Genomic DNA, 13,208 nt, shown 5'->3' with positions numbered 1-13,208 from the left:
CCATGTTTCTTTAAATTTGAGAGAGATAGAGAGAATCCCAAGCAGGCTCCACACTGTCAGTGCAGAGCCCAACGCAGAGCTCAATCTCGCAAACCGTGAGATTAGTGCCTGAGCCAAAACCAAGGGTCTGATGTTTAACCGACTGAACCACCCAGGCGCCCCTCATTGCGTCTTTAAACAGATTGTAGCACCTACTATGTGCCAAGAACTAATCTTCCTGCTGGGAATACAGTGTGTAAGCAAGTCAGGAAAAAGCCCTGCTTTACATGGAGCTTATTATATTCTAATGGCATGGGGGGTGGGGTACTCAAATAACCAAATAAACAAGAAATATCATCATAAGCACCAGAGAATTTAAAAGAATAATGCAACAGTGACTCAAACCTGAATAGTAAGGAGCCTGCCATGTAAAGATGTTCCAATGGAACAAATGGGAAGGCCCTTAAACCAAGGGTAGCATGTTCAAGACCTGAGGCAGCCAGTGTGGCTGGAGGGTGGCGGGTGAGGGCAAGAGTGGGACAAGAGGCAGGGAGAGCTAGCCAGGGGTTGGATTATGAAGGCTTTTTGTCAGGCTGTGCAAGGAATTCTAAGAGTGAAGGGAAGCCGTGGATACGTCTTAGGAAAGTGAAAAGAATACAATTTCACTTGAAGCGCTCTCTGGCTGCTCTGCGGAGCAAGGATTGTATGGGGCAAGAGCAGAAGGGAGACGGAGAGGAGGGGGGATGTGGCAGCAGCATGAGGGGGAGGGTTCTGGGCACAGTTGGGAGTCAGTCAACAAGACCAGCTGATAGACTGGATGTGGGGGTGAAAAAAACAGAACCAAGAACCACTCCCCAAGACCATGAGGAAAGCAGCCACTGATGCCACATCCTAACAAGCTGAGGTCTGGCCTTCAAGCTCAGCCTGCCGCAGGGGGTTAGCAAAGTTAGCCACTCTGAGGCTCGAGGTGTCCTGACCCGAGCCTGGGTACATGACAAGCACTAAAGAGAATGCCTGACACAGACCTGACTTGACCCTTGTGCTGGCTGCCGGGGCACTTAGTGGGCCAGTTTTTCCCCCATGGGGAGGAGTATCTTTCCAGGCCCCACCCCCAGCTGAAGAGCACCCAAGGTCACCTCTAGATCCGATTCTAAACAGAATCCCCAGAGTAAATCCCCTCCATCCGCCAACCAAAGGGAATGTGGGAATAAGCAGTCACATCCTGGCAAAACAAATACCAGAGACCAAGGGCTATGGGCACCACATCACTTTATTTCTTTGGTTTTCCAACTTGACTCTTGGACAATGCAAATTCAGTTACTCACCTGCCTGGCCACCGTATGGTCTCTCACTGATGGGGCACAGGCTCTGAGGAGGGACTCAACAGAAAGACAAGGGTCCCCAAGAGCCAACCAGGCTGGCAGAGGACTGAAGCGTCCACAGCAGACGGGCCAAGCACCAGCAGAGACTCGAAGGCACCTCCCCCAGCCCCTTACCACACTCCTTGCAAGGGACAGGCCAGCACCTCCGTGATCCAGTCCAGGGTCTTCCCCTAGAGGTTCTTCCTGTATGCCCTCACGTCTCATGCTGAGCCCGGCACCCTCTCCTTTGGGGGCACCAGAGAGAAGCCACTGGCCTGCTCCACGTTTGATTTCTAATGTTCCTTTGGGAAACAGCTTTGAGTAAGGAGGGTGCCAACCCCCAAAAGAAACTGAAGACCTACATTCTGCTTAATGGGACAGATCGCCATGTTACAATACTTCTTCCGTCCCCAGGAAGAGCTGAAAGCAACTTTAGCTAACCAAACCCCCACCCCAAACATACAGTTTCCAACACCAGCCAGGGGGCCCAGCCAATCCACTCAAATCAAAACAAAAACAAACAAACAAAAAAAAAACTAAAACCAAGACAACAATAAAAAGCAAGAATGGCAAACAACTGAAATGGAGAACGTTTCTGGTCTTGTAGCTCTCCACAGGAGACCAGAGGGCTGATTTCGGGCTCTGTCTGCCGGAGAGCCAAGAAACAACGCAAAGCTGCCCTTGGAGTCAAGGCAGACACTGTGGGAGCCAGAGCAAAGGGCATCCTGGCCAAGCCAGGCGTCAGCTTAGGTCCCTGACCCTCTGCAAACGGGTCCCCTCTCCTCCCAGCCCCCTTCACACCTCCTTGTCAGCCATCAACCAGCGTGAGGCCATCATAGAGTGCCCGCTTCCACATGTAGTAGGTAGAGCGGGCAGTGAGGGGAAAGAGGGCGCTGAACTCCTTGAAGGAGGGGAAACTCTTAGACTGGAAGCGTTTCTGCAAGAACAGCTTGGCCTGGGCCTTGAACTTTGTGGTGGCGAGCATGTCCATCACCAGCACTTGGCCGTCCCTGCCACCCACTGCCGCCTCGGTCACAGGGAGGCTGCTGTGGGGCCGGCCCTGGGCCGTGGCCCCCTCTCTGGAAGGCCCTCCCTGGGCTTTCCCCGGATCCTCTCCTGGAGAAGACCCCACCCGCGGGGGGTCTCCCACAGGAGGGGCCGTCACAGCGGTCACATCCCTGCAGGCTTCTTGCTCCTGCTTCTCCTCAGCTTCCATCCCTTCTTTGCCCAAGCTGGGGGCCTGCATCTGGAATTTGGACAGGCTTCTGGGCCAACTCCGGGCAAGACTCTTCCAGACCCAGAAGGTAGAGGGCGACAGGCTGGGGTAGCGGAGGCGGAAGCGACAGAAAGGGAGGTGCCCGCTCAGCACCTGCTTGCGGGCAGCCCTGCGCAGACGCCTCTGCCAACGGGACAGGGGCACCTTTGGGGGCAGGAGCTCACGGGGGGCGGGCGGTCCCCCCGCAGTCGCTTGGCCCGGCCCCTCTCCCACCTCACCCTTCCAAGGGAGCAGGGCCTCCTCCGGAACAGACGCTGGCTGGGGAGCCCCGGCCGTGGAGAGGGCCGGCGCCGGCTTGAAGCCGGGGTTCCTTCGGAGGGCCTTCCGGCGCCAGTTGTAGTAGGTGGACCGCGAGATGCCGGGGAACCTGCGTTTGAAGCAGCGATAGGGTACCAGTGTGTTCAGGGAGATGCAGTGCTCCAGGTACAACTTGGCCCGCTGCATTAAGATCATGCCAGGGCTCGACACGGCCAGCGACGAGCATCCCAGCCCCTTGGCGATCTGCTCGTCCGGCAGCTTCTCCAGCTCCTCCAGCACCTGCACCTCCTTGGGGGCCAGGGCCTGGCAAGTGCCAGAGCCCAGGAGCTCTTGCTTCCAGGCGTAATAGGTGGAGCGGGAGATCTCGGGGAACCTCTGGAGGAACTGCTGCAGCGGCACGACGCCCCCGCGGTGGAAGCTGTCCTGCAGGAAGTGCTTGGCGGAGAAGCGCGTGGCCACCTTCTGCCGGTGCTCCTGGGACTGCCGCCGCCAGCGGTAGAAGGTGCTCTTGGTGACGCTGTAGCGCTCACAGAGGTGGGAGTAGCTGAGGCCGGGCTCCTGGTTGAGCAGCGCCAGGGTCTTGGCGGGTGGCGGCAGCGGGGCCAGGGCTGGAGGCGCCGGGGGCAGGCCGGGGTCGCTTTCGGCCTCCACCTCCTCCAGCCCCACCACGGGGGCAAAGTACTGGTGGCGGAAGAGGTGGCTGGTGAGGGGCTGGCCGGCCCACATGATGTGCAGCGTGGCGGGCACGTGGTCGCAGCGGCGGGGCCGGATGACGCGGTTAAAGTAGGGCCGGATCTTGAGGTTTCGCATGGGGTAGATGGAGTAGATGTTGCGCCGCAGGACGGAGGCGAGGGCGTACAAGTGCCACACGTTGGAGAAGCTGTTGGGGAAGCAGGTGGCCTTGACATCCGCGTCGAAGATGGCCTCCAGCGTGGCGGATGGCAGGCTGGTCATCTCGGGGGATTCCTCAGAGCGCAGGGAGTAGCGCACGGCTTGCAGCATCACCTTGGAGTCGATCATGCCCTGGAGGTAGTAATGCCGGTGCAGCAGCATCTCCACCACCGTGCGGGCCCGCAGCTCCAGGCTGAAGCCGGCATCGCCCCACAGCAGCACGCTGGCGGCCTCGAACAGCAGGCTGCCCTCGCCTCTGCACACCAGCGGCAGCATGTTCCGGGGAGCGTCCTCCGGGTACAGGCTCAGGGCCACGGAGTCCACCTCCAGCACCTGGGGGCCGGAACCCCCCTCTCGGCAGGTGGGGAGGGTGAAGGACGACAGGACTTGCTTGGCCTCCAGAGCAGCACCCACGAGACCCTCCAGGCCCTCGGACTCCACGGCCTCCTGCAGCTCCTGAAGCACCTGCTGTACCAGCTGCTCCCGAGACGTCATCCTGCCAGGACAGAGGGCAGAGGGCAGGGTCAGGACAAGGTGCCCAGAGACCCAGCGATGGTGTCCTGCACCTTCTCCCTAAGGAGAGCGCCCACCCACTCCCATTCCCCCAGAGGGTGGGTGTAACAGCTAAGGGCCTCCGGGGGGTTAGTCACTCCCCAGCCAGCGTCTGTTCCGGAGGAGACCCTGCTCCCTGGGAAGGGTGAGGTGGGAGAGCGGCCAGGAAAAGCAACTCGTCTCTGCAGCCTGGCTTTTGATAGTAGCTTGAGCAAGTCACTTAAGCTCTCCATTATTCTGATTCCTTTTCTGGTAAAACGGGATAAGAGTATCCACCTTATACAGTTAGTGTGGGCATAAGAGAGACAATGAAAGTAAGGAGATATGTAGGTATACACACACACACACACGCACACACACACTCATCTTTAGACAGTGCCCGGCACACAGGGAAGCACTACAGAAGCATTAGTTAGCTATTACACAGTACATATTTTACAGTACAGCCATAAAGGTTGTACCTCTGTACCTTTTCAAAGACTTACAGTCTCAAAGAGCTACAATTGGTCTGCCTTTCCCTAGATCAGTGCTTCTCAAAGTATGGTCCATGGACCCTTGGGGTTCCCGGAGACTTTTTCAGGGCGTCTGCAAGGTTTGTTTTTTTTTTCTAAGTTTATTTATTTTGAGAGAGAGAGAGTGCACCATCGTGGAAGGAGTAGAAAGAGGGAGAATCCCAAGCAGGTTCCGTGCCATGAGCGCAGAGCCCGACGTGGGGCTCGAACTCACGGAACGGAGAGATCATAACCTGAGCCAAAATCAAGAGTGGGACACTTAACCGACTGAGCCATCCAGGTGCCCCATGGGGTCTGCAAGCTAAATTATTTTCAGAACACTAAGATATATTAAGATAACTTAAAACGAAGATATTATTTGCCTTTTTCACTGTGTTAATGTTGGAGTAAAACTGTGGTAACAGCATGAATCATGCTATGCTAGCAGTCATGTTCTTCACCACCATGTACTCAGGGAGAAAAAAAACCAAAAGGCTGGTGTCACTCAAGAATGTCCTTGATGGGGGCGCCTGGGTGGCTCAGTTGATTGACTTTGGCTCAGGGTATTATCTGATAGTTGAGGGCATGATCTGATGGCCCGTGGTTCGAGCCCTGCTTCAGGGTATGTGCTGACAGCTCAGAGCCTGGAGCCTGCTTCAGAATCTGTGTCTCCCTCGCTCTCTGCCCCTCCCCCCGCTCGTTCTCATTCTCTGTGTCTCTCTCTCTCAAAAATAAACATTAAAAAAAAATGTCCTCGACGAAGCAGTAAAGATTTTTATTTGTATTTAATCACAACCCTTAAATACATGACTTTTCAATTTGGGGAGTGGCAAAGTGGGGAATACTCATTTCTGCTGCACACTGAATGTCTCACATGACAATTGTTTGGTTTATAGGATCAACCAGGAGCTTTTATCATGGAATATCACTTTTACTTGAAAGAAAAATTGAGACATTACTCATTTAGATTTGGGTATATTGGGCAGACATCTTCTCAAAAATGAATAAGGTGAGCCTGTCACTTCAAAGAAAACTGTTGACAATTTGCTGCCAGTGAAATTTGGGGCTTTCATTTGGAAACTAGAATTTTGGGAAAACCTGTATCCACTACAGTGAGCTTGACAGCTTCCCAATACCTAAAGACTTTACTGATGAAATCAGTAGTGACACTAACAAATGTAACTTTTCATCCTATATAATGGAATTGTCAACATTTGAAGATCTACATCAATCAATGAACTGTATTTCCCCAAAAAACAATGGGTGATGTTACAAAGTCACATACAAGTAAAAGATCCAGTCAAGGCATAAAAGAAAACAATGGACTTTAACGTACAAAAACTTCACGGATATTGTTTCAGTTTCTACATCATAACTAAGCTTTAAGGAACTGCTACTTGTCAAGTGTTGGTGTAGTTTTCAAAGAATATCCACTGAACAAGCTATCGAAATACTCTTCCTTTTTCCATCCACATATCTGGCCAAAGTTGGATTTTCTTCAAAAACTACCAAAACAATTTATCACAAGAGATCAAACGGAGATGGATAGGAGAATATCTTTGAAACTGGATAGTATGTGGGTGCCTGGGTGGCTCAGTCAGTTAAGCATCCGACTTCAGCTCAGGTCACGATCTCGCCATTCATGGGTTCAAGCCCCGCGTCGGGCGCTGTGCTGACGGCCCAGACCCTGGAGCCGGCTTTGGATTTTGTGTCTCCCTCTCTCCCTCTGGCCCTCCCCTGCTCCCACTCTCTCTCTTTCAAAAATAAATAAACATTAAAAAAATTTTTTTTTCCCCAACGTTTATTTTTGGGACAGAGAGAGACAGAGCATGAACGGGGGAGGGGCAGAGAGAGAGGGAGACACAGAATCAGAAACAGGCTCCAGGCTCTGAGCCATCAGCCCAGAGCCTGACGCGGGGCTCGAACTCACGGACCGCGAGATCGTGACCTGGCTGAAGTTGGACGCTTAACCGACTGTGCCACCCAGGCGCCCCTAAAAAATTTTTAATTAAAAAAAATAAACTAGATAATACAGAGATTTAAAAGCATGTCAAAGAATATGCACCCTTCTCACTACATCTTTTCTATTCTGGAAAAGTCATTTTTCACAAAAATGTGTTATCCGTTGCTGGGTCATGGGGTTGTTTCAGAAATATTTTCTAAATTCCCCAGTTTTAATTTGGAATACAATACACTCGGTAGATATAACCTATATACATAAAAGGTCTTCGGGGTCCTCAAGTTTTAAAGAGCACACATGGGTCCTGAGACCGAAAAACTTGCAAACTACTACCCTAGAGAAAAGAGCTTTCTCAAAGGGATGGAAGCCTACTCACTGTGCTAACACAGGTCTAATAATTAGGATCTATCAAGCATTTAGTATTTTCCAGGCACTGTCCTCAGCCTGACAGCCATGTTTTAGAGTAGGCACTACCCTCACCCCCAACTCAGAGGAGAGACACCTGAGAAAATCCAACTCAGGCTGATGTGCAGGTCATACAAATGGTGTGGCCACTACCCTGCTTGAGCCCCAGATGCCTTAGGGTCTGTGATTCATCTCCATTTTAAACTACCAGCCACCTTTTCCACACAAACATCATCCTAATTACTGGTACATTTTCGGCGTTGCCTTGCAAAGCAAAGTAATATTCTTTTTCCCACACTGCTTTTAAATTAAAAAGGAGACCATTGTCCGCTCTCAGATCTTTGCTCTCAGAGACTGATAAATTGCTTTAGGTTAGCCTTAGGTCTAAACACTGCCTTTGGGTCTATACATCTGTCAGCTCATCAAACTGCACACTCAAAGGGGGTGTGCTTGAGTGTAAATGATGGTTCAGTGAAGTTTTGAAAAGAAGTCTGTAAAGCACCAAAGGAGTGCCACCAGAATTTTACCGGACAATCATAAAAAAGCAAGCTTTTCAAAAATTAGTAATCAGGCACGCCTGGCTGGCTCTGTTGGGAGAGAATGTGACTCTTGATCTCGGGGTTGTGAGTTTGAGCCCCATGTTGGGCAGAGAGTCCTTTCAAAAAATAAATAATTTTTGGGGGCGCCTGGGTGGCTCAGTCGGTTGGGCGTCCGACTTCAGCTCAGGTCACGATCTCGCAGTCCGTGAGTTCGAGCCCCGCGTCAGGCTCTGGGCTGATGGCTCGGAGCCTGGAACCTGTTTCCGATTCTGTGTCTCCCTCTCTCTCTGCCCCTCCCCCGTTCATGCTCTGTCTCTCTCTGTCTCAAAAATAAATAAACGTCAGGGGCGCCTGGGTGGCGCAGTCGGTTAAGCGTCCAACTTCAGCCAGGTCACGATCTCGCGGTCCGTGGGTTCGAGCCCCGCGTCAGGCTCTGGGCTGATGGCTCAGAGCCTGGAGCCTGTTTCTAATTCTGTGTCTCCCTCTCTCTCTGCCCCTCCCCCGTTCATGCTCTGTCTCTCTCTGTCCCAAAAATAAATAAACGTTGAAAAAAAATTTTTACAAAAAATAAATAATTTTTTAAAAAGTTAAAAATTAGAATCCCCTTTGGGTAAAATTTCTTGGCTGTAGATTTTTTTTTTTTAAAACGTGTATGCTGTGACAGATCTGGTCTAACCTCTCACCAAATTTCAATTTTTACCATACCATTTGACTCCAGAGCTGTGCTTTTAATCCGTTCGTCTTGTATGTACTTTATGTTTACCTTTCAGAGGCGCCTGGGTGGCTCAGTCAGTTAAGTGTCCGACTCTCGATTTTGGCTCAAGTCATGATCTCGCGTTATCTTGAGATGAAGACCCCAGTCAGGCTCGGCTGACAGCACAGAGCCTGCTTGGGACATTCTTGCTGTCCACCAACCCCCCCCCAACCCCCCCCCCCACCCCCTGCCCTGCCCGCTTGCTCTCTCAAAATAAATAAATCCTTAAAAAATAAAAAAAACCAATAGTTTTCATTCAACTCAGGAAATAATGTCCTATCAATCCTTGGTAACATACGCGAGAAAAAGCTGAGCCCTGAAAAATAAACTGTCTACACAGAAGAGCTTTTTCATTCTGGCAGACAACAAAGAGGCTTGAGTTTTTTTTTTCTTACAGGTCACGGGAAGAACGCGCTGTACAGCTGCCTAGACATGAGCACTCTGCTAGATGCTTCGCCAACAGAATCATGCAAACAGCCACCGCTTACTTACCCTTACTATGTGCATCTAATTAGGTAATGCAACCAAAATCTCAGAAAAAATAAGGGGACAATTAATTTAAACTGCGTGGGTGATTCTTCCTGCCCTTCCTCTCAAGTCTCTTTTCCTGAGCAACACCACGTTCCGTCTGGTGATTACAAGCTTCTGTGGGCTTCACGAGGGGTGAGCGTTTTTAGAAGTCATTTTGTTTCTGGGTGGGTCTCACCTTCCCCCCGCGTGAACTACGATTCCACCACACCTGTACCGTTGCTAGGATGGCTATCCTTAGTTCACACCTGGGGAAATGGAGGCTTGGGGGTTAAATAACTTTCCCAAGACCACACAGCTATTAAAGCTATAAAACTTAAGCAATCTGACTCCAGAGCGCCCCTCCTAACCACTGTAATTTCGCCACCCAGGGGAATATATCACCCAAAATGCTTATGAGCCGAAGGATCCAGGAACCCATGGATTCTGGGAGCTCTGAGACAAATCTGGCCATTTTACAGATAAGGGAACTGAGGCCCAGAAAGGTGAAGACAACTGGCCTGCATTCAAGCAGCAGTATCCGGATCTCTCCCAACAAAATGTCCAGATATACCACACTTCCTTCTGCACAAACCCCACCCCTCCTCCTACCCACTCTTCCCCACCTCAGTCTCAGTCCCACCCAGCTCCACTCCGCCCAACCTCATTCGCCCAATCTCATCCGTTCCTCTTCCCCAAAGAGGTAAGAGGAGATATGAGTAGGGACTACCCCACTTCTGTTTTCCTCAAAAGCTTACTGAGAAAAAGCAGCTCCCTGGAGAGGCTCTGCACCCCACATCCATTCAGGAAGGTCTGGACTACCAGGAGCGGACAGTGCGGAAAGGCCAGAGGCCCTACGGGAAAGCCAATCGTCCTTAAGTAGACAATTGGTTGATGGGGTTCAGGTGCAACAGTCTCTTCCACCATGGCTCTCTGGGAGTGCAACGCAAGGCAGAGCTGGCGAACGCCAGGTGCGTTCGTGGAATGAGGTACGCAGAGAGTGAGAGCTAATCTATGGGCTTGGCTCAACTGGCCTCCCTGACCCCACAACTCTGGGAAGGGATCAGAGAAGGTATGAAACCGAGGAGGCTTACAGGGGCTCCTGAAGTTGGAAGGAGATAAAACAGGGTATCCAGAAAGCATCCCGCCGGCATCTTAGTGCTTACGAAGGGCTCTGGAGCCAAGGAATAAATGAAGGGACACTGTCAACTCTGCAAGAGACCTAAAGCCTCACCTTCACCAAAGGCAGCTTTCCTCCTCCCTTCATCTCCTTATTTCAAGCATACGGGGTCTCAGAGCCCAGGTCTGGCCTCTGTCCCTCCCATTTTAGGAGGAGTCGGCCAGGGTTCTAGGCAGGGTAAGGGAACGAAGGGCCAGGAATCTGCGAACACAATACTGGCTTAAGTCTCCTCTGGCCTCTAGAGCAATCTCCTTCCCTGCCAGCCTGATCCTAGGCTGTGTTTGCTCACCAAGGACCCCGTGTTCTCCCCATCCCCTCTTTTCTCCCCATTCCTCATAAAGTTGGCTCTGCAGTGTCTACAGTCAACCAGGCCCAACAAGGAGCAGACACGGCCACGCAGGCCTCAACACTCAGCAAGACCGGATAAGACCATAGTAAACCAGCTGGCATCTCACCTGGCCTGGCTCCGTGCCTCTCTGGCCTGCCCTCCCAGCTGGCCAGGATATGTCCCTGGCTGGAGGGAGCGCCAGCCATCTTGGCTCCTTCCCTGGTGGTCAGAAGGCCCAGCAGGGCACGGGCGGCCACGGGGGCTGGCTGGGGTCAAGCAAGTCCATCAGCTGTGACTTCCCAAGGAACCTCCCACAACCAAGGGTAACGGGAGTGCCTTCGGGCACCGGGGTGGGCCTGAAGCCACCAAGCCAACCGAGTCTGGGGAGTTCGGGAGTTCCCAAATTTAGTAGCTCCAGTGGACCACGTGTCTGGAGAGGTAGAGGGCGAGTGTGGCCCACCAGGGGAAGCAGTGCAGGCCAATGAGTCGCCCCTCAGGATGCCAGGAGGCAATGGGTGGCTGGGGAGCAAGCTGGCTGGCCCCAGGCTTCTGAAACAAGGGATCCGACCCGGGAAGCTCTGAGAGCCTGGGGAGGGGCCGAGGACGGACGATAGTGTAGGGTGGGGAGGGGAGATAGGCCGGCGGGTGGGGGTGGGGATGGGGCTGGAGGTGGGGGTGGGGAGAAAGAACTTGAAACAATGCCTCACTTCCCCCCTCCACACACACACACACACACACACACACACACACACACACGCACGCACACACACACTCACACAAGCTTGCAGCATCTTCCCAGAGTCACTCTTTGACCCTTGGGTCCTTTTTTTGGCCCAAGGCCAGCCCTCACTCCCCTGGGGCCTCCAAGCCACGCAGGGCACCCACTCTTCCTCATTTTGAGGAAACTTCCTAGTTTACTGACCTCGAGGGTGGCCCAGAGCCCTGGGGGCGTCCACTTCTTTCTCCAGCTTCCAGCTTGGGACATTTAAGTCACCCTGCGGCAGCGTCCCCAGCCGAGCGCTACTCTCACTCCAGAACTGGCTTCGTATCTGTAGTGGACCATTGAGCATGGACCGTCTACAGCCAACTGGCCGGTGGAGAAGAGGCTTAAGCCACTCCCCCCAGGAAATCGCCCACCCTCAAGTGCTCTGGTCCCAAGATGAAAGAAGTGCAAATTCGGGGGTCACTTCCAATGGTAAAGTGATAGCAGCTATTGTCTCCTCCGCTCTACCCAGCTGGGCGCGTTAAAGCGCCCAGACCTAGTTCTGAAACAGACCCCAATCTGCCCAGGGAAAACTTGAAAGAAAGTTGAAAGATTTCCAAAGAGTTTGGGGCGGGGGAGGGGCTGGGGAGGTTTAGATAGAAAGACCTAAGGAAGAAAGTCTATGGCCAGGCTTGAGGATAGGGGTAGGGGAGCATAGCTGGAGCCCAGAAACTGGCCTTGGATGAGTGCGTAGACTTTGGGGCTTTCTGAACCTGCAAGATGTTTCTCTTCCTGAGGCAGTCCCCCCATCCCTGGCGGTGCTGGATGGGGAGGTTGGAGAGCTCACTGCCCCCACCTCGGTGCAGGCCCCACTTTCTGCACGGGCTCCGTTCCCACCTTTCTCTGAGCATCCCCCAGGCGTGGGGCTCAACACCTCTCACTCCCAAAGCGGGCCTGGGCCAGAATCGCTTCTGTCAGGGGCCAGAGCGCTGATCCCCACGACACCTAGTTTCCTGAGCCCCACAGGAAGGCGGGGGCGTGCGGTACCTGGGCTTCCGTCCCTCCCGGCGGCTCATCTCGGCCCAGGGGCCTCAGATAATCCCAGAGGAACCAGTCCAATCCGCCCGTCTAGTCCCCGCTGGTGGGGGAGGTGAAGGCCGCCGGATTGCAGCCTTTGGTGGTAGCTCCCCCCAGGGGCTTTCCTGCCCGGCTTTAACCCTTTGGAGTGCCGGGGCTAGCCGCTCTCCGCCCGGACTTCATTCCACCCACCTCCTCTCTATCGCCTGACCCCTGGCTACCGGTGTAAAATGCCTCCCCAGGGTCGGTTATGCCCCAGCTCCACAATGATCATTTGCTCTTCTGCCAATCATGAGCCCTACACTTACCACCTAGATCAAAAATCCTTTATCGAACGCTCGTGCCCAGGAGCACGGGAGAAGGGGACCACCAGATGTGAGCTCAAGTCCAGTCCCTGGATCATAATCACATCAGCCCCACCCACCATGATGGCAGCCGCCCGAGGCAAGCTGCTTAGACGGGTCCTGGACTTGGATTTGAATGCCAGCCCTGCCCCTCACTAGAGTGTGGCCTTAGGCGAATTGTTCAACCCTTGGAGCCCTGACTTCAAGGTTACCGGGGCACAAGCTTTCCTGCAGAGCTGCGGCATAGATTCTACGAGATGATCGATTTAAAAGCCTTCAGAACCGTGCTTGGCACCGATCAAGCCTGTTCCAGTCCTCAGCCTCTCCAGTTAATTTGAATTTTAAAAGTTTCAGAGAATAGTGGTTATCTTGTAGAAGAAAGAGTTGAATACTTTTCCTTTCCAAATTATCCTTCTGTGTTGACATTTTATAAGGAGTCTACGTTACTTGCTATCATTTTAAAAAGCGATGAAGATCATTTTAAATTATTTAAAAGGCTAATGGAATCTTTAAAAAGTATTTTTTAAAAAGAAACCAAAGGTTTGTTGATGCTTCCACCACCAAAGTAAGAGTCTTTTTTTGTAGACTAATTGGGAAAATTTA

General features: G+C 52.6%; 1 protein-coding gene across 3 annotated transcripts; it reads right to left on the bottom strand.

The window, feature by feature from the left end:
* Positions 1-1,231: 1,231 nt before the first annotated feature.
* Positions 1,232-12,675, bottom strand: VRTN (vertebrae development associated). 3 transcript variants are annotated; one of them, XM_023255857.2, is made up of 3 exons: positions 12,570-12,675; positions 11,404-11,530; positions 1,232-4,261 (listed from the first exon to the last, which is right to left on the bottom strand). In XM_023255857.2, the coding sequence occupies exon 3, from the start codon at positions 4,258-4,260 to the stop codon at positions 2,149-2,151; it is 2,112 nt and encodes a 703-aa protein (XP_023111625.1). In that variant the 5' UTR covers position 4,261; positions 11,404-11,530; positions 12,570-12,675; the 3' UTR covers positions 1,232-2,148. The 3 variants fall into 3 exon arrangements, with proteins under 3 accessions (XP_023111625.1, XP_044916164.1, XP_044916163.1); XM_045060229.1 differs by lacking the exons at positions 11,404-11,530; positions 12,570-12,675 and adding an exon at positions 10,609-11,023; XM_045060228.1 differs by lacking the exons at positions 11,404-11,530; positions 12,570-12,675 and adding an exon at positions 9,732-9,948.
* Between the last annotated feature and the right edge of the window lie 533 nt (positions 12,676-13,208).

The sequence above is a fragment of the Felis catus genome, chromosome B3 (assembly GCF_018350175.1).
Source record: "Felis catus isolate Fca126 chromosome B3, F.catus_Fca126_mat1.0, whole genome shotgun sequence".
NCBI classification, from domain to species: Eukaryota; Metazoa; Chordata; class Mammalia; order Carnivora; family Felidae; genus Felis; species Felis catus.
The sequence above is the reverse complement of the archived record's forward strand: the minus strand, read 5'-3'. Positions and strand labels throughout refer to the sequence as shown.

Excerpts from the sequence above, each read along its gene's own strand:
- VRTN (XM_045060228.1), bottom strand. The coding sequence starts at position 9,772 with ATGTGGGGTGCAGAGCCTCTCCAGGGAGCTGCTTTTTCTCA. Across the intron at positions 4,262-9,731 it reads CAGGGAGCTGCTTTTTCTCA|GATGACGTCTCGGGAGCAGC; the intron begins GTAAGCTTTTGA and ends CTGTCCTGGCAG.